The 19,103-nt window shown below is 46.0% G+C and overlaps 1 protein-coding gene across 2 annotated transcripts in view; it reads right to left on the bottom strand.

The window, feature by feature from the left end:
• Positions 1 to 413: 413 nt before the first annotated feature.
• EFNA5 (ephrin A5) overlaps positions 414 to 19,103 on the bottom strand; it is a 287,282-nt gene continuing 268,592 nt past the window's right edge. The window contains exons 3-5 of one of the 2 annotated variants that reach the window (XM_070465876.1): positions 10,928 to 10,993; positions 10,433 to 10,513; positions 414 to 4,942 (exon numbers count right to left, since the gene is read on the bottom strand). In XM_070465876.1, the coding sequence (XP_070321977.1) occupies positions 4,821 to 4,942; positions 10,433 to 10,513; positions 10,928 to 10,993 (269 nt within the window). In that variant the 3' untranslated portion in view covers positions 414 to 4,820. The remainder of the gene's footprint in view (positions 4,943 to 10,432; positions 10,514 to 10,927; positions 10,994 to 19,103) is intronic. The other variant, XM_070465877.1, reaches the window with a different exon arrangement.

Raw genomic sequence — 19,103 nt, forward strand, 5'->3', positions numbered from 1 at the left:
TTATTACTGCCATTCTCTTTTGGAAGTATCAGATATTTTCCATAAAGTGATTATTTTTGTCTTTTTCTTGATGAGGTGAAAAAAACAGGTGCAAAGTAAAAGAACACAGCTTGTATTTAGCTTTTGCAGTGAACACTGATTTTAGGATGCAGGGCTTGTCATAGTGCCTATTTTAAGGCTCAAATACTGAGACAAGGCTGAAGTCTCACCATTTTCTCACCAGAATAATTGGAATGTGCCTAGATACTTGGCCATTTTGAACCCTGCATTCTTTGACCTTCTCAGGCCTTCTGTTGTGCATGTCGTATTATCTTTTCTATCCACAAGGATTTTGAAAAAATTCAGCAGAGTGCAAGTAGCCCCTGAAATAAAGGCGTCATTCAAGGAACAAAGAAGTAGAAGGAGGGCTCCAATTAAAATGATGAAAATCTTTAATTTTTATTTAGGTATACTTGTACGGACACGTGTATATACAAATACAGATCTTATGGGTTTGTCTGTGTGTGTTTTGTATTGTTTTTTTTTTTTTCTTTTTTACATTTTCTTTTACGTTTATATAATGTCAGCATTTCAAAACAGCACTCGATGAGCAAGTGCCAAGGAGCTGCAAAGCGGGCAGTACAAGCGCAGGACCACACGGGGCTGGACTCCACACCCAGACGCACACACAATGAGTGGCTTCAATGCGGTGTCACGAGCAAAGCATGGAGCGCGGGTTTTGACTCATGGGTAGCCTCCAACATGCCAGCATCTATTACACTGCACAGACGACGGGGCACGCCCACTGGAGAGAGATTCGTCTCACATCCGAGCAGCTCTGGGGCAGACGCATGGGAAAAACTCAGTGATGCCAAACCAGAGACGGACCTGCCCATTCACGGTTCTGCGGGAAAGCAAAACGTGGGAGGAAGGCGAGAGACGAAACATAAAATGAAATAAAGAAAGAAAAGGGGGTTGTCGGCAAACGAGGGTTTTTGTGGAGGTGGTTTCCAAAAGAAAAAAAAAAAAAAATCAGCGATCACAGCTCTGAGAGCAATGAATGGAGGGAAGAAAGTCTAAACTGCTTTTTGTTTTTAAAATTTGGGTAAACTAATAAAAATGGCTGCTGCCGTGGCTAAGGCACCAGAGAAAACCAAAGTCCCTGAAAATCCACAGGTTCGGTGCGGCTCTGCCTCGGCTGGTGACGCAGAGAGGAAGAGCCCTCGGCCAACCTTCTCAAGGGAACGGGTTTGCAATCTTTCCCACGCTTTGGCTGCCCGTGACAGTGACAAGCCTCTTCCTGGAGGAAAATGGAAACAGTCGTCTATGAAAACCCCCCCACAAAGAGGAAACCAAAGTACAGAACTGTGACTGAATTCCCGAAACCTTTGCAGACCAACATGCTGGGGGAGGGGGGGCGGGGGGCGGGAAACACCATGGGCTCCAGCATCAGACCTTGAAAACATTGAGGACAAACTATCGATCAAAAAAAGTCATGTTGTTCCAGGTCCCAAGATGGTGGAGTCTTAAGATTGGGAAGGCGATGACCACACGTGAGTCCTGTATGGAGCAGTGTCTCAGCCGCTTGTGACTCTTCTTAGCTATGAATACATTGGATGTTTCAAAGCCTCAATGCATGTTTTGTATCCTGAAAGACTATTGTTCTCACTTACAAAAGACATAAGAATCAAATTAATACTTTATTATCAAACACTATATACAACAGAGGTTGCTAATAATACAGAATTTAAAGAACGCAGTTTTTTTTTTCTTTTTTAACGTTTAACTTTTCTTTCTTCTGCCACCCAAGAAAGTACAGTACAAAACAATAGTCTAAACTAACACGGACTGTTACCTGGTCTAGTAAAGGATACACGGTATCCACTAAACAGACAGATCCTTATTTCCCTGCTTCACGCTGCAAAGCCCTTGGCAAAGGTCGCCGGGGTTTGACTAACTGGGGCTGAGAGGCAGCGAAAGCTGCCCTTCAGAGTCTGACTTGGTTTTGAAATTAAAAGCCACTACAAAGTTGCGTCGACATCCTCCTAAGGCCCTTGAGGGTTGTAACACGATCACAAAAGGCCATCAGCACTTTTTGGACAAAATGAAAACTGTCTGATACCAGTCATCCTGAAAGCTCCACGGCAAGCGCTACCTACAGTTACGCCGCTTATAGGCAGAGAAGCACGTTTCTACTGGTGTGGGTAGTCTTGCCTTTTTTTTTCCCTTTTACATTTAATTTGTCATGGCACAGTGGTGAAGCAAAGGGGTCTAATTTCACTGTGAAAAATGAGAGACAATGGCAGAGAGGGCCATGAGTAATTACTTCATCATCTGTTAGAGACAAATGCTAGAAAAGCCACAGAAGTCACCATTTCTAAAATGAAATTAGCACTGCTAATGTAGTTATGACTAAACTGGAATCATTACAGGATCGTTTGATTTCCTTGCGGTTATAGAACATGCAGTATAATTTTGGTTCTGACTATTGATCCATTTTAGAAGGCGTCTCCCCCCCGCCTTACCCAAATCCCACTGGACCAACAAGCCTGTAACTATTAATAAGAAAAGAAATATTACTGAGTATTACTGAGAGCTCCAAGTATATAAATAGTTAATGCAAAAAAAATAATAATAATAATCCAATGCTGTGAGCTTTTGTTTCAGTGAAATGGTGGCTGCCTTCTGTGATAAGACTCTGCCACTCCAGAGACGTTCCTAGTGTCTGGGGGAACAGGACTGATTGCATCTGCGAGGCTGGCAACCGCACTCACACGGTTCCAAGTCCCACTCACACGGTTCCACGTGCGAGCAGACGTGTGGAGCCTGAACATCCGCTCCAGACGGATCGAGGGACCCAGCTTACACTCCAACGTGCGCACAACTCTCCAGGGTGCCGCGCCTTTACAGCTGCCTTTCACTCACATATTTCTCTAATCGAGAACCACTCACAGTTCTTTAGCAAATTCCCATTCATAAAATCTGTCCATAATATGACCCCTCTTTTTTTTTTAAACATGTACATTAAAAACAAAAAATTTTTAAAAAAACCCTTATTGTGCTGGAATGCTTCCAATTTTTCACATCTTACACGATCCTTGCATTTTATTGGTTTTGTTTTTGAAAGGCATGATTTCTACTGACGTGTCCTGCCACAGCAAAAAAAAAAAAAAAAGGCTTAATTTCTTTTCCATAGGTCTGACACTTTTCCCTGTCTCAGATTTTGGAGTTCAAAGTTCGTGACACCCTCTGCAGTAGAAACCCCCAAGGCTTGCATTTCCTGGTAACATTCCCGTTGGCCGATTTATTATCCTCTCTCCCCACCCCCACAATGAAACAAGATAACCCCCCCATATTTCTAAATGTATCAAGGGATACCACTTTTTTTTCTCACAAGTTTAAATAGGACAAGCATATATACTCACTCTCAGAATAAAGTATATCTAAATAATGTATTTTCTATTCTAGTGGATTTTTAAAAAAATATTTTGTTAAAGTCTTTGGGACTCCATCCTGTTTATCTCCCACAGATAAACACATGTTCCCCCTAGGCTTCAGGCTGTGTCAGAAAGGGAAAGGATATAAAATCAACTCTTGAATTTTCTCTTTCCACAGTTTGGAATCTTTATTCCAAATTTCCCTTTAGCCCTCCCAAGTAGTACAGACTGACTCCCGGGAGCAGGGCTGCATGTCGGCGCCCCTGGAGTCGTGGAGTGCGGAGCCGAGTGTGGGCACCAGGGTGGGAGCTGGGGAAAGGCCACACCACGCTGGCCCTCCAGCAAAGCCAGATTGCGTCCCCTCTGGCCCCTGACATCCTTTCCTTGGTACACGTGGTTCCCCAAAGGAGTATGCAAAGCTATTCGGTAATACACTCATCGACCCTGGCTTCTCAGCCTCGGGGAAGGTCACTTTATTCATAAAAATGCCTCTTTCAGGTTCTTTAAAAAAAAAAAAAAGAAAAAAAGTTGTAGCACCATGGTGATCTGTATTCAAAGGAAAAAAAAGAAAAAATAAAATCATCTGGTGTGCATTGCCCAGTCACCAAAAAAATTAGAGGCACTCATCACACGTTACATGGCCCCCACCCATCCTGGTTTCTGCTGTCACGCTGGCTCTGTGCTAGCATTCCGGCCCCTGACCCGCCTCCTAGACCAAAAGGCTTCTTGTACGGAGCGCAAGTTTTGCCGCCAAGGATGGTTTAAGACAGTCATCTGTAAACGAAAACAAAACCAAACCAGGGTCTCAACCTTTGAGAAGCCTGTGCGTGTATGCGCTCCTAGAGGAAACGGTGTAGTCTGATCTCTTAACACCTCCCCTCTGGACTCGACGGGCTGATGCGGGGCCCTGCGTCCTACAGTCCCGGAGGAGAAGGCATGAACCTCCGGGACCAGGGGAACGCCCCCGGGCCTCCCCACCCGCGGCGGCCTCTGCATCTGTCCTGCGGGTCCGCGCGCCGCGGGCAGCCGGCCGGCAGAGGGGAGCGCTCGCAGGAGGACGCACGGGAGCGGACGCCCACTGGGGTCCCTCCGACACTCTGGCATGTTCATCTGGAGTCCGTGTAATTTGGAAGGGGGTGAGGGAGGGCAGGGGCCGGGGCCGGGGCCGGGGTGAGGGAGGCAGGAACTACTTTAGCACACCACCACCACCACCCACCCCCCCAAGCCCCGAGTTGTTGCTTAGAATTCAGGCTGAAAGAAATAAAAACAAACAAACAAACAAAATCTGACATCTGCCAAGAAAAAAACCAATAACAAGTCCCTTCTTAGGATGAGCAGTTAGGTGGATCTCTGGCGTTCCAAGACCCTGATGTTCTCGGGGACAGGTGACGGGAGGAGACTGTGCTATAACGTCAAAAGCATCGCCAGGACGAACAGCAGGATCGCCAACAGGCGGCTGGGTATCCTCGGTGTCTGTGCGGCGTTCTCGCCGCGGGATGGCTCGGCGGATTCGTGGACGGTGTCATCTGTCCGAACAGAAAGCACACGTTCCAGTGAGATTTCACATCTTTAATAACTCTCTCTTGGAGCAGCAGCCTGCTGTTCGCAGACCTCGCCACCCTCTGCAAAGTAGGGTAATGAAGCTTGTGCCACCATTGACTTTCATGTCTGCATAATCACTCATTATTTACAGCAAACAAAGGGAGAGGCAGAGAAAATTGGACTTTCTCGGCAACATGAACGGTGTCCTTAAAACCTGAGGCGGAGAAAAACGTGCAGGCGCGGTAACGTCTGGCCCGTGAGCTGCTTGCGTCCGCTGGCAGTCACACACACCATGCGCAAACCTGCCGTCTGAGCCGGCCTTCTAAAGGCCCAAGAAGCCAGGCAGAAGCGAGTAGCCGGGCGGGGCGGGCGTGGCGGGACGCAGTTAATGCTGGCGTATTAGTGGTTAGCCAGAACCCGACGCCCCTTTCCCTCTTTTAGCGGTTTCACAGGATTAGTGTTTTTGAATGCCTGGCTGCTGGACGTCTAGATGCATTTTCAAAGGTGAAGAATTAAATAATAAAGGAGCATTTTAACTCAACGATACGTGATGCTCGCCGAGCCTAAATAAATCGGTGCCCGCTGGCTTGCCTACCATTAGGAATCAATTATGGTGCTATTTCTATTACAGACCCTGTATCTTCAGGATTAAATGACTTGAACTTGACTATTTTTTATCAGGCTGAAGCTGGGCACATAAATCATCAACGTGGATGCAAATTTTCCCCTAAATAAAATGGATTAAGTGAAGTAAGCTTCTTTTATTTAGCCATCAAGTGCTCTGGGAGACTGCCTCTGACTCTGGACAGCCTCCCGGCGTGGCATGATTAACAGGCTTAACCAGGAGACAGCACCTCTGCGGCAATTAGCACCCACAGGTGCACCTCACTACGCTCTCGTGTGGCCCGCCCCCCTCCCTCCACCCGGCCGCTCCCCTGCTCTTAGATCCAGTGATCCCTGACCTGCGCTGGGGCCACCAGCGGGTTCTCTGGTAGGTTTCATTTTAGCACCCGTGGGGCTTCCTGCGGGAGCTTCGGGGTTGGCAGGGTGGGCTCACGCAGTGGTCGGTCAGAGGGAACAGCAAGTGAGACTGCCCTGGTTGTTCCCAACTCTGCAGACCTCAAAGATCATCCCTAAACCCCAGCTCCAACCCCTCGATGGGTTCACTCTCTTAAATGCACCTCTGTTTCCACATCACGTCACATGCCTCTTCTTTACCAGGTAGAGCACGTTCCCTTGTTATTTGTCCTAAAGCGACTGCCTTTTAGGCTCGGGCTGGCTTCTACTTGAGCTGGGCACTCGTGGGCTGCTTCTGTTCATTACTTTCTCTCCCTCTATCAACTTAGAAACGTGTCTTCTCAGCGCTGAGGCTTCTGCTCTTATCATGTTAGCCTGTCCCCACGTGGAGAAAGTGCTGCATCCTTGTGTCAGACCTGCTCTCCTCTCCTGGACCTGAGCAAACCTGTGTGGAATACCTAGTAGCCGAGGAGAGTAGAAAAGGTCAGGAAGCAAGAATGGGACTTAAATGGATGCAGAGGGGGAGAGAAAGCCCCTGCATGATGTAATCAAAGACTTGTAGACTCTCTGCCCTGCTCTGAGCCTTGCGGATGCACTAAATCTGGAGTTAGGAGGTAAATGTAAATGCCCTTGAATAGCCCTGAAAAGAAAATCCAAATCAGTGTCATAAGAGCACCAATCTGTTATTATTCGGAATAATAGAGGACTTTGGGCTTAACTGTGAAAGAACCATAAACCCTAAGGATTCTCAGGGTTCATTTTGAAATACCACGTGTACTGTATTGATATGCCTGAAATTACATCAGCCACTGGGTTCCTCTCCGTCTTATTTTCACTAACCTATTACCCAATCCTCTTCCTTGAAAAGTTGGGTCATGGACTGATGAAAGGTACCCAAGAAACAGGTAGATGCTCAGTGAGCTTGAAGGGGGCCACCGTCCCCACCAGGTCAGGGTGCCCAGTGAGGGCTGGCTGTGCTCTAGGCCCCCACAGCACAGACAGGGGAACGAACCTTGCGGACCTTTGAGAGGAAAACTTTGGTTTCCCACATGAGAGAAACCACGAGGCTAAATGTGCCTTTCGAGCCTAGTCTTTTTCTCAGCCACCAACCAGTAAGTACCATCTTGGCCTCAAAGGAAAAAAAAAAAACAAAACTCAGTCCCCTTAGGGCATCAGGGCTCATCTCTTCTCACCGTAACACACTAGTCCTGGCTTGGGATTCTATGAGCAATCTGTGATTAAACAGGGCCTCGGTGCTGGGCAATCCTGTGGCCTCCAGGAAGCAAGATGAAAGCCAGGCTGTCATTTGGGTTAAGTCTGAGCAAAGTTCAGAATTCTAAAGAGGAAGTCACAAGCAAAACCTAACCCAACAGAAATTACACCTAAACACGAGAGAATTTCTACAACTGGTAACAGTGATCGTGGCTTGGAGGAAGAAAACACTTCACTTCGGAAGCCAAATCAAGTCTCGCCTCCTGGCTACAGGATTCCATGCCACGAGGGTTTCAGTGGTTCACTGAGAGAACGCTGGCGATGTTTTGGAGCATGTTCTGTGTTGTATTTCTGCCCTGAGATCATCCTGTATCCCTGATGACAGGAAACTGGCAGGCAGAGTGTGCAAGCAAACAAAAAGAGAAACACATTCCGAAGACAGGTGAATTAGTATGCATTGCTGAGAACATGCAGCGGGATCCTTTCAGCCTTGCTGGCTTCATAAAGTCTGGTCTACACTCAACCATCCGACACCGTGGGTCAGAGCTGCAAGCCTGAATTTCCTAAGGAACTCGGGGAAGTAGCAAGGCTATTATTGTATTCATACAGCCAGGGATCATAGCTCAAGCTTGTCTTACTTTTTTAGTGAAGATGCTCACCAGAACACCCTTAAATATAGTCCTCACTGCCTCAAGGCACTTTTCTTAAAGGTACACCTGCGCGTCCATCCCCAACACACAGGGTCTGACCACAGTCTGTCCAAGTTTTGCAAACTTGTATCAGCTATGAGTGCATAGATTTGGGGGCCATTATGGATTTAAATGCCCAATGAAAACACAGCCTGTTCCCCCAAAGACCGTGAAATATGTTCGCACATAAATGCATCTTAGGATCCTGCATTTTTATCATTAGTTGAATTCAAAGGTAATTTCCTAATGTCTAAATGGTCCTCTGTGTGCCTCTTTATTACCAAAAAAAAAAAAAAAAAATGCTATCTGTTATATTTCTAAATAGTCTCTTGCTTCCTCAGTGGGCAATGGGATTTACCTGGAAAAAAGATTACTGGAAAGTTCTGCCTACAGTCTGCAACAGCGTGTGTCAAAAAAACTTAATTCAGGATAAGTTATGTCTGTAACATGCCCAACGCCGCCAGTCAGCTTCCATGCAACTTGTGAACAAAGCTAAGACGATAAAGTTCTCTGCATGGACATCTCAGTCAAGCGATGGTAAGAGTGTCCTACATTTATACTAACGTAGGAATGGGAGTTAAGAAATATATCACTTCTGGATCTGGGTATAACCAGCTCAGTTACCAAAGGAAGAGTGTCAACTCCTGGGTCCTTAAAAAGAGACCTCCGCTCATTCACAGGTCCTACCACGGCCCCCGGCCTCAAGCCTGGGAGGGTCTGGTACCTTTAAAAGCCACAGGAATGCTTCCAGATTTCCAGAACACAATTAAAATGTCTCCCTGTCAGCACTCATTCCTTGCAACTTTTCTAAGGCAGCTAACGGATCCCTGGGGAGCCGCTAAGGCCTCTGAGAGCTTATTGTACATGCCTCTCCTTTGCACAAGAGGCCTGCCTTCGAGAAACAGGAATGCTTGGAGAGAAAGCCCGACTCTTTGCGTCAGTTACAACGCAGAAGCTCTTGTGTGTCCGGAGGCATCACGTCTACTCAGGGTACATTTCCGTAAGGCCCACTGACCGTGTGTCCCAGCAACAGTACTCAAAGGATAAAGCGGATGTCACAGCTTGTTTCATGTCCAAGGCCATCAGAAAGGTAAGTCCCACTGCAAATAGGTGGGCCAAAAAAAAAAAAAAAGAAGTCTTTACATAAGAGGAGGCTTACACCTTTCTGAGAAGAGGAAATAATTTTGTCCTTAAGCTTTGAGGGCTTCCCTGGTAGCTCAGTTGGTAAAGAATCCGCCTGTAATGCAGGAGACCCAGGTTTGATCCCTAGGTCGGGAAGATCCGCTGGAGAAGGGATAGGCTACCCACTCCAGTATTCTTGGGCTTCCGTGGTGGCTCAGCTGGTAAAGAATCCACCTGCAATGCAGGAGACCCAGGTTTGATCCCTAGGTCGGGAAGATCCACTGGAGAAGGAAAAGGCTGCCCACTCCAGTATTCTGGCCTGGAGAATCCCATGGACTGTACAGTCCATGGGGTCACAAAGAGTCGGACATGATTGAGAGACCTTCACTTAAGCTTTGAGGCAGTCACAAGAGACGGGTAAGGACACGAGTGAAGATCTCAAGCAAGTCGGGTGAGGAAGGGCGGCCACAGGTAGGAGGGTGGACAGGGGCTTTGAGGCGATTCCTCAATGAAGACAGGACAGAAGACTCCCTGCCCCCTCCCCCCTCCCCAGCTCACAATCTAACTGCATTCAAGAGCCAGGTTGAATTCATAACCAAATAAATGGAGAGTTTACAGATTCACATTATCCACAGTAGGCTGCAGTGCAAATGCTCCAATGATTCCTTTAGTGGGTTTTATTTTTCTCCATAGTGACAGGAAAGTTTGGGTGTGTGGAAGATAAAAGTAGCAGAAAAATTTATTTATCCTGAATACTTGTCTTGCCTTGGTAATCAAGGATCACGTTTGGCATGACAGACTACTGTGGATACATTCGTGGGAGCAGCAGGTGCGTGAATTTGTGGTGTTAGGAGGCAACATGATTATCCTTCTCCAGGCCTGCTTCTATTGACAGTGGCACAGATAATATTCGAAATAAAATGAAGTCCTTCAGAGCAGTTCAATGATGCCTGTGAATTTCTAGAGAAAACTAACGAGGCTGAATTAGTTGCTATTTTGTGCAACAGTCTGATTACTTTTATCCAAAGATTGGGATCTAATATGAAATTTTTATAAGCGCATACAGTAGAAATTTTCTTTGAATTATACGAAAACAGATCCATTAATAGTCACAGTGATTCACCAGCATGCTCAGAGGATATGGTAAAAAGAAGTGAGACTCTAGCATTCTGATGGGGCTTCTACACGAGGATGTTGCGTTATGTCCAACCCACGGCGAGAGAAAAGCAAAGTCGTAATTTGTCTAACATGCATTAATTACACAGAGATACTGGAGGAATGAGGTAGAAATAAGGAACATTAGCATCACTAGCAATGAGCAAAAGCCAGGCAACTATAACATGCAAACATGCAGGGAAGAAGGAAGGAAAAAAAGTCCGGAGGTACCAGAGAGAGAGATGCACTTGTTAAAAGAGATTCTCTAAGCATACTAACCTGCTGGTTCTAATGAATTTTCTACTTTGTCGTTAACATCGAAAACACGATCATGAACACCTATAGTTTTCATACAGCTATCTATAACAAAAATAGAGATAACAGCCAAATATGTTAGTGAAGACACCCTTCAACTCCCATTTCTTTTTCTTTCTTTTTTTTTCTTTCTTTCTAATTTTTCCTTTTATTTACGGAGAGATTGGTTTACAATCAGCGGCATGTATCCAAATGCCAGAATTGTTCCCATTTACTGTGCAGGTACAACAGTCTGAGAAACAACAAGTTAGCAACTGCTGTGTACTTAAAAGCATCATGAAAAAAAAAAAAAAAAGATGAGAAAAAATATGATGGAAACTAAAACATGGAGGTTGATATACAAAACAGATACCACACAGGATTTACAGTAAAAAAACAGTTTTACCGCCGTGAACCAGACCACACAATAGAGCATGCGCAGTGAGGCCACCCTCAGAGACGGTCATTGGCGGGACTTACTTGTTGGCCGCACGAAGACCTTGAGCTTCAGACAGGACCGCCTTCCGTTATCTGGGATCGCAGAGGCTGCGGGAGAGACGGAAGAGAGAGCGAGGGGGAAAGAGAACACCGCCAGATTACTCTTCATTTTCAATGCAAAGCGTCTACAGTCAGTTCTTTCCTGAGCAACGGGAACGTGCTCTTAATTCCTCCCAGAAGGTGAAACAGAAACACTTCTCAGATGGACACTGACGGCTAGAGAAAAGGGCTGCTTTCCTGTGCCTATCTTCTCCTTTCCATGAGAGGAAGAATCTTGCAGGAACACTGGTAATCTGCAGGAAAACACCTCCGATTCTCATTTCAAAGGCTCTTCCCTTTATCTTGCTCTGCAATCAGCTTCCTCTAAACTAAGAAGATAAAGCTTGAGCCTCGGGACTGGCCTTCCCTCCACTGCAGGAAAAGGACCCGCAGGCCCCCTGGGCCCAAGGTCAAAGTGCTGGGGAAAACCAATAAGGACAGCTACAAGGCCAACTTAAACATGACCCAGTTCTGCTGGGAAAGCGAAGCTGCGTCTGTCCTGAGAGCCAGTCAGTGTTTCGCAGGTAATTCAATTAGAGGTTTTCCTCCGAACTTGGCTCCACGTCCTATATGACTAAGCCGAGCCCAGCAACTTCCATCAGGCCATTATAAGTACAATATGCTATTGAGAAAGCACCGAGTTGCAATGGTACATTTATTTTTTAAAGACTTGCCACAGAGAAGGATGGGATTAATAAAGTGGGCTTACCAAAACATGACAACATGTTTCAAGTTATAAATCATTTGAGGAAGAAACTTTCCTCTCCTTTTCAAGATAATCAGACTGTAAACTTTCCTTGTGTTTGAAAGATTATCTCCCCTCCGTGCACCCAGCATAATGTCAAAGGGATTGGTTAGGCAGTAAGACCCTCACCAGGCACACATGTTTACAGACGCCTCCTAGAAACGGCAGCAATTACAGTGATGGGGGCTGCACGCTGCCCTCCCCGTGTGTCTGCCTCAAGTGCTTCCTTTGTTCAGAGAACACAGATGCCATCAACCAAAACACACATGGCTCAGTTAGCTTGCTGATACCCTCTGTTCAGAGCGCCTTCTCTCATCCCTTTCTTACAGGGGGAGCCCAGAAAATTAACATGCCGATTTTGTAGGTGAGAGGACTCAAGACTAATTTTCCAACCATCTTCTTGTGTTACTCCAGGCCCGCAGCCTGGACAAGAACCGATCAAGGCACCACACAAAGGACATCAAGCTGGAAGGGGCCCCGGTGTCGGTCTTTCGCACCTGTTGAAAACTCTCTTTAATTCTTAGGCCAAAGTAGATAGGGGAGAGACGTTTCCAGCCCTCCCTGTCTTCCCGTTCGCTCGGACAGGCAGTTGAGAAGTGCTAACAGCTGGCTTTGCCGTAGGCGTTCATTAAATCAAAGTAGGAAAAACTCCCTCCACTGACATTTACAGTAACTAGTGTGTTATTTAGGGTATAATATTTGCACTCTGTGGTTTGATCCAGGAAATGGTGTCCTTCCTGGGGACCTCCAACAGCAAGTGAGCATGTCACAAGTACAGTGCACTTAGGTGATTCCAATTCATTATAAAAATTACGGGTTCTTGAGATGGTTTATATCTTATTCATGAGGGGTGGTGTGAAACGGTGACACATGGATATTTACGCTGCTATTCTATTGGTTTCTGAGCTGGGGTGAACTCACTACAAGCTTCATGTACTTGATTTTGCCACATGCAACAGCCGATTCTACCAATGATGCTGTAAGATACCACAAGCTCAAGGCAAGATTAAATGTTTGTTTTGGGGGGAACTTCTTAGAGTCCGTACAGGTTTTTCAGAGATATATATATATATGTTTATATGAGAAATCCTATTAGTCCAGGACATAGCAATCACTGGGGCCCATTGGAATAACCAAACACCGACATATGATAAGCTGTCCATGCAAGAACTGAATTCTCTCACCGGTTTGCAGAGGCGCAATTAGCCTCAGCTATTGGATCAGCGCCAGTGTTCTGCGGATTAAGAGCGTACAATGCACTTATTTGTCTAAAATAAAGACTCCCTTCCCCCCAGACCCCTCCGTTACTTCCTCACCTCTTCTCTATCACCAGACAAGCTCTATGACAGTGCTACCGTGGCAGACCCCTTGCGGCGCGGTTGGACTATCACACTCTAACCCTTGGGCTGACGAGCCAAGACTAGAAGCACGTCGTGTGCGCACAGCTCGGGTTACGTCAGGTCAGTTCCCTCCGCAGCCTCTGCCCTGAACTATGAAATAACTTCTTAACCCTTCGTGCCAGCCTGAGAGGGTGTGCCTTGGGAAGTGAGGATTACTCGGGTTCCTTAGTTACCACACTGCAAAACAAAAATAACACCAGAATGCATAAAAACCTTTCCCGTATACCAGCATAACTCAATCTTTCATTCAAGGTTTAAAAACAGTGGGACTGTGGCTTTATTCCACGTCATGTTCCAGGTTAAGGAGCCCCCACACCCCTTGGCTGACAAATAGAGGGTGCCTTTATACCACTTACAAATAGTGATTGTTAATTATTAGTAATATTTGAAGATATCAAGTAATATGAGATTACTGGTCACAAAAAAGCAGAGACAAGCACTAAAAACACCAAAAAACCCGTAGAAATTTAAAAATGTAATAGTCACACAAGTAAATTTATGAGGAAAATTCTCTTGGGATCAATGATGAGCAAGATTGAAGATGGATGTAAGTAAAAATTTAAAATGTGCCCAGCCTTTGTCAGGAGGTAGGGAGAGTTAATTTCTGTGATTTTGGAGAAATCACTTTATAATCAACCCTATATTAGTTAAAATTTATATGTAAATTCTTATGTTGTTTTCCTTAGAAACTTAACAGTGAACATTTGAAAACTGAAAGTACTGCAACCATTTATTATATATCACTGCAGCTTTATCTTTCCACTTCATCCATCCACTCAAATGCTTTCAGAATCCCTACTATGTACCAGTTGCCCTGTTAGATGCTATGGACACAAAGGTTTGTAAGACACACCGATTCTGTCCTTGCGCCATGCCTGTCTCAGCTGGGGACACAGACAGGAAGCACAGTTCAGCGTTGCCCTCCTGGATACCAGGAGGGAATCTGTATGGTAACGGAGCACGAGTTTCACCTGGGCGTGTGAAGGTGTGACGGGAGTGTTTGCCAGAGAGACTTTTACCCAGGCCTGACAGGTCCTCCAGAGGCCAACCACAGCAACTGGGAGGAAAAAATTAAAACACTTCATCCTCAAGTTCCCAGTTAGAATTTCAGCAACCAGAAAGAGGTTTAACGGGCAACAGGCAAAGAAAACCCAGACCTGAATCTTCCTATAATGATATTTGGACTTCCGATGCTGGGGAGGGTGTGGAGGAAAGGAAACCCTCCCACCCTCGTGTTGGGAATGTAGACTGGCACAGCCACGGTGCAAAACAGTATGTGTCTGCTTAGTCACTAAGTCCTGTCCGACTCTCTGTGACCCCTGGGCTGTGGCCCGCCAGGCTCCTCTGTCTGTGGGATTCTCCAGGCAAGAAGACTGGAGTGGGTTGCCATGCCCTTCTCCAGGAGATCTTCCCGGCCCAAGCACTGAACCCAGGTCTCCTGCACTGCAGGTGGAGTATGGAGGTTCCTTAAAAAAAGATTACCATATGATCCAGCAATCCCACTCCTGGGCAAACTGGGAGGAAACTGTGATTTGAAAGGATGCATGCACCCAGTGTTCACAGCAGCACTACCTGCAATAGCCAAGACATGGTCATAACCTAAATGTCCAGAGACAGATGAGAGAATAAAGGAGATGTATGCACACACAATGGAATAGTACTCAGCCATAAAAAACAATGAAACATTGCCATTGGCAGGAACATGGATGGACCTAGAGATTATTATACTGAGTGAAGTAAGTCAGGAAGATAAATACCACATGATGCTACATGTGGAATCTAAACTATGCAAATGAACTTACTTACAAAACAGAAACAGACTCACGGACATAGAAGACAACCTTACGGTTACCACAGGAGAAAGGAAGGGAGGGCTAAATTAGGAGTTTGGGGTCAGCAGATACGACCTACTCTATATAAAATAGATGAACAACAAGGTCCGAGTGTGTAGCATAGGGAACTACAGTCCATATGTTATAAAAAAATAAATGGCAAAGAATGAAATATATATATATATTTGTCAGGATGTAGGTAGAGTTAATTTCTGTGATTCCAGAGAAATCACTTTACAATCAACTCTATTTTAGTTAAAATTTATATGTAAATTCTTATGTTGCTTTCCTTAGAAAATTAATAGTGAACATTTATATATATAAATAAGTAGATGATATATATCATTTATATAAACAAATGGACATATATATATATATTTATTTATAAAACTGGATCACTTTGCCATACACCAGAAACTAACACAACATTGTAAAATCAACTATGCTTCAATTGAAAAAAAAAAGATACGGATTTTAAAAATAAAATTTGTCAGATTAAAATGAAAAATTCATCTCATGTCTTAAACATTTGTCACATAACCCAAATTCATACTCCTTTATTCAGTTTACTGCTGAAATTGTACATTTGGCTGGGAGTAGGGGTACCGGGACCATTAAAACAAGCACAAACACCCATTCCATGGTCAAGTAGAAACTTTTTAAATCAATCACCTCACTGATCTGCAAAGCACCAATCACAGCCTCACACCACATAATGAAGAATCTAGGGGTCTTCTGGTTCTCCCCACTCCCTGGGTGGCTCAGCTGGTAAAGAATCTGCTGCAATGCAGGAGATCCGGGTTCAACCCCTGGGTTGGGAAGATCCCCTGGAGAAGGGAAAGGCTACCCACACCAGTATTCTGGTCTGGAGAATCCCATTGACTGTACAGTCCCTGGGGTCACAGGGCCAGACACACCTGAGCGACTCTCACTTTCTGGTTCTCTGAGTTTAGAGCATCCTGCTGATAAGGGGCTGCTCACCTTCGCTCTGTCCCGTGACCCCAGACAGGGGCCCTAACTTAAGCCATTCCTGAAAACCTGTGCGCTTGCTCTCCTGGGGCTCAGGTGAGCGTGGCTCAGCGCTCAGCAACCAGCTTGATACCTAAAGGGGACCAGGTTCAGTGCCTCCAAACCAGTACTTCCGAAGCCTGACTCCAGCACTGCAAACATTTGAAAAGTTCACGTCACAGTTCACTGCGGGCCCATCGGCTGGACGTGGCATCATCTTTGGGGCAGGCCACTTCTGCCAGGCTCCAAGGCTCACCGCCTGCTCCATGTGTTCCCCCCCTCCCTGCTAGAGTGGGCTGGACTGAGTTCCGTGCATCTACGGAGCTGAACACAGCAAAAGCGACGGCTGACGCTTCTGCAGCTCCACTGTAAAAGGCTGTGCCCTCCTCCTTAGGACTCCTGCCCGCTCCCGAAGCGAGGTGCCACGCTGTGAGATTCTCCCTGGAAAGGCCCCCCGGCATGGAGCAGAGGGAGACTTCCAGCCAGGAGCATGCAAGGGACTGGCACCTCAGCGCTATAGTGGGAGGAACAGAAGCCAGTTGACAATCGTGTGAGTGAGCTAGAAACTGCATCTGCAGCTGAGCCTTCCAGGGACCATCGCCTCGGGAGAGACCCGGACCCAGAGGACCCCGCGAAGCTGCTCCTGCATCCCCGACCCCCAGAAACTCTGAAAAATAATAGATGCTGCCGTAGCCACAACCTTGGGGGTGATGGGTTACTCACGAGCTAACTGACATAGGGCTGTGTGCAGACAGCCCTAAGGCTTCCATGCCCACTGGAGGCCTGCGGACTCAGGCACCGGGGGGCAGAGGGCCCCCAGCTCCCCCACCCCCCGATGCTGCCGCCACGTCTGAACCCACCCACCCCTTACGAGTTTACTTTTCGAGCTCCTGTTAGGAGTCCACTTAAAACAGGCCCTTGAAGAGAAGTAATTATAAAGCGCTGTTGAGCCAACGCTACAAGACCTATCTATTTGTTTTCACGCCAGCGTTCGGAAAACTGTTTTCCATCCCCTCCCCGCGCGCTGAGTTTGTTTTGCTCCTGCAGCCATCCCTGTGCCTTCTCCATAATTAGCAGGGTGCCTCAGGGGAGCTCCAAATTGCCGGGTGGACCTGGAGGAGCTTTGGTATTACAGGATGTCCGCCGAAATCACAGAATGCCTTTCCTCCAACACGAGAAATACAACATAAAGGGGAGCTTGAAAACACCGGAAACCAAAGGACAAATACCAGTAACATTTCTCTTCGTGTCAAAAAACTGCCAACTATGTTTACACAGGCTATCAGGTTAAGCATCAACATTATGAGGGCTTAAGCAGCTCAAAGCAATCGAGGCAACAAACGCTCGTCTTCAGGAAGAACCGATGAAAGTTTAGCAGGAGAGAGATGAGATGCTCATTCTTTCTCCACACCTTCAGGCCCAGCACTGCACTCACTAGTTCGCTTTATCATGCCTCAGCCTAACCTTGTGTGTGTGTGTGTGTGTGTGTGTGTGTCAGTCGTGTCCAACTCTGCAATCCCGTGGACTGTAGCCTCTGTCCATGGAATTCTCCAGGCCAGAATACTGGAGTGGGCAGCCTTGCCCTTCTGCAGGGGATCTTCCCAACCCAGGGATTGAGCCCCGGTCTCCCGCATTGCAGGCGGATTCTTCACCAGCTGAGCCGCCAGGGCAGCCCCTGGCCTAACCGTATTCATCTTCACATCTTAATTCCCAAAGCCAAATTCCCCCTTCAGTGGCCCATGTCAATCTAGGTACTTTGGGAAATTTTATTTTTAAAAATAATCAGCTTCTTTTTTTTTCCATGAGGGGGCATTAAAAATGAAGTTTTCCACCATCCTGTTTGCCACAGGAAGTAGTTTTTATTTTGTGCATGTGAAAAAAAAGGATAGGCTATTAGTTGTTAGCACAGGCTGTTTTTTCTCTGTAGGTTTTCCTGTGGTCTAACATACAACACAGATATCTGTACATTAGACAGGTGACGGCAGAATTAAGCACTGATATTCTTCTCACAGTAAATGCTGAAAAAGTAAAGGCCATTTAAATAAATGGTACTCCTGAAAATGTCTTTTAGAAGTCCGTGAATCAGTGAAATCCATTCCGTGTATGTGGGTAGAGGGTGGGGAACAGAAGTTGTGGGAATAGGATAGAGATTAACCAAAGCCATATGGACTTCTTGGAAAATGGTTACCAGATCCCCAGAAAAAGGCTTAAAAGTTAGACCTCTTGAAAGAAGACCCCAGCAACAACTTGCAGCTGGCCACCTTTTTTTAAAAGCAGCACGACACCTAATTTTCATATTAAAAACAAAATCACCAGCTGTGAGGCAATACATCTCACCAGTCTATACCTTTTGAGATTTAAGAGTCACATGACTGAAAACCCTGCTCTCGGCTCTGGGTTTATCAAGGTTGCATCTAAGTGCAACCTCGGCGGTTGACTCCTCCGCCCACCCAGTTCCTCTCCTTGCAGCCCTCAGCATCTCAAGATTTAAGTCACTGGTAGGTTAAAGGTCAAAGCCCCAGATGTCAAACTTGGAAACAGCGTTACTAAGTAAAGGTGGAGAAAGTTAAAATATCATGTAAATATTAGATACATTGATATGGCTCTGGGGGTGTTTCTTAAAATATATATATATATGTATATAAAAGGAAGAGGGGGTATTTCCAACAAGAAATAAGGGTAGAGCACACTCTGTAAGCTAAATCTTGGTTTCAACACCAGGGGACTGTAACAGGGACAGAAAAAATAAAAATTAGAGCAGCTCAGGGTGAGAGGAGTAAAATAAGTTCCAGTTGTGCCGTCTCAGACAAGCAAGAGCAGAGGTGCCCAGCCTCACACCCACGATTCCCCGACCCATCTCTCTACCCCCTTAGGCAAAGTTTCACTGCAAATGCTAACTTAAGCATTATTTAAATTCCACCAGCCAAGCTTCAGTAGATCAATGACTTTTCCTCGGCAACCTCAAACAAATGTCTGAGGACCAGTTCTTTCCACTGACTTCTAGGAACAAACAAATAAGGCATTATCATGTTTTTGTACACATTTGTTTCAAGTGTGGGCCAACTTTTACTTGCTTGTTCAAGCTCAGGGACAACAAACTTACTTCTACTGTTTATTGAGGAAGGCCAATCCCA

Source organism: Odocoileus virginianus, chromosome 3 (genome assembly GCF_023699985.2).
Source record: "Odocoileus virginianus isolate 20LAN1187 ecotype Illinois chromosome 3, Ovbor_1.2, whole genome shotgun sequence".
Taxonomy (NCBI): domain Eukaryota; kingdom Metazoa; phylum Chordata; class Mammalia; order Artiodactyla; family Cervidae; genus Odocoileus; species Odocoileus virginianus.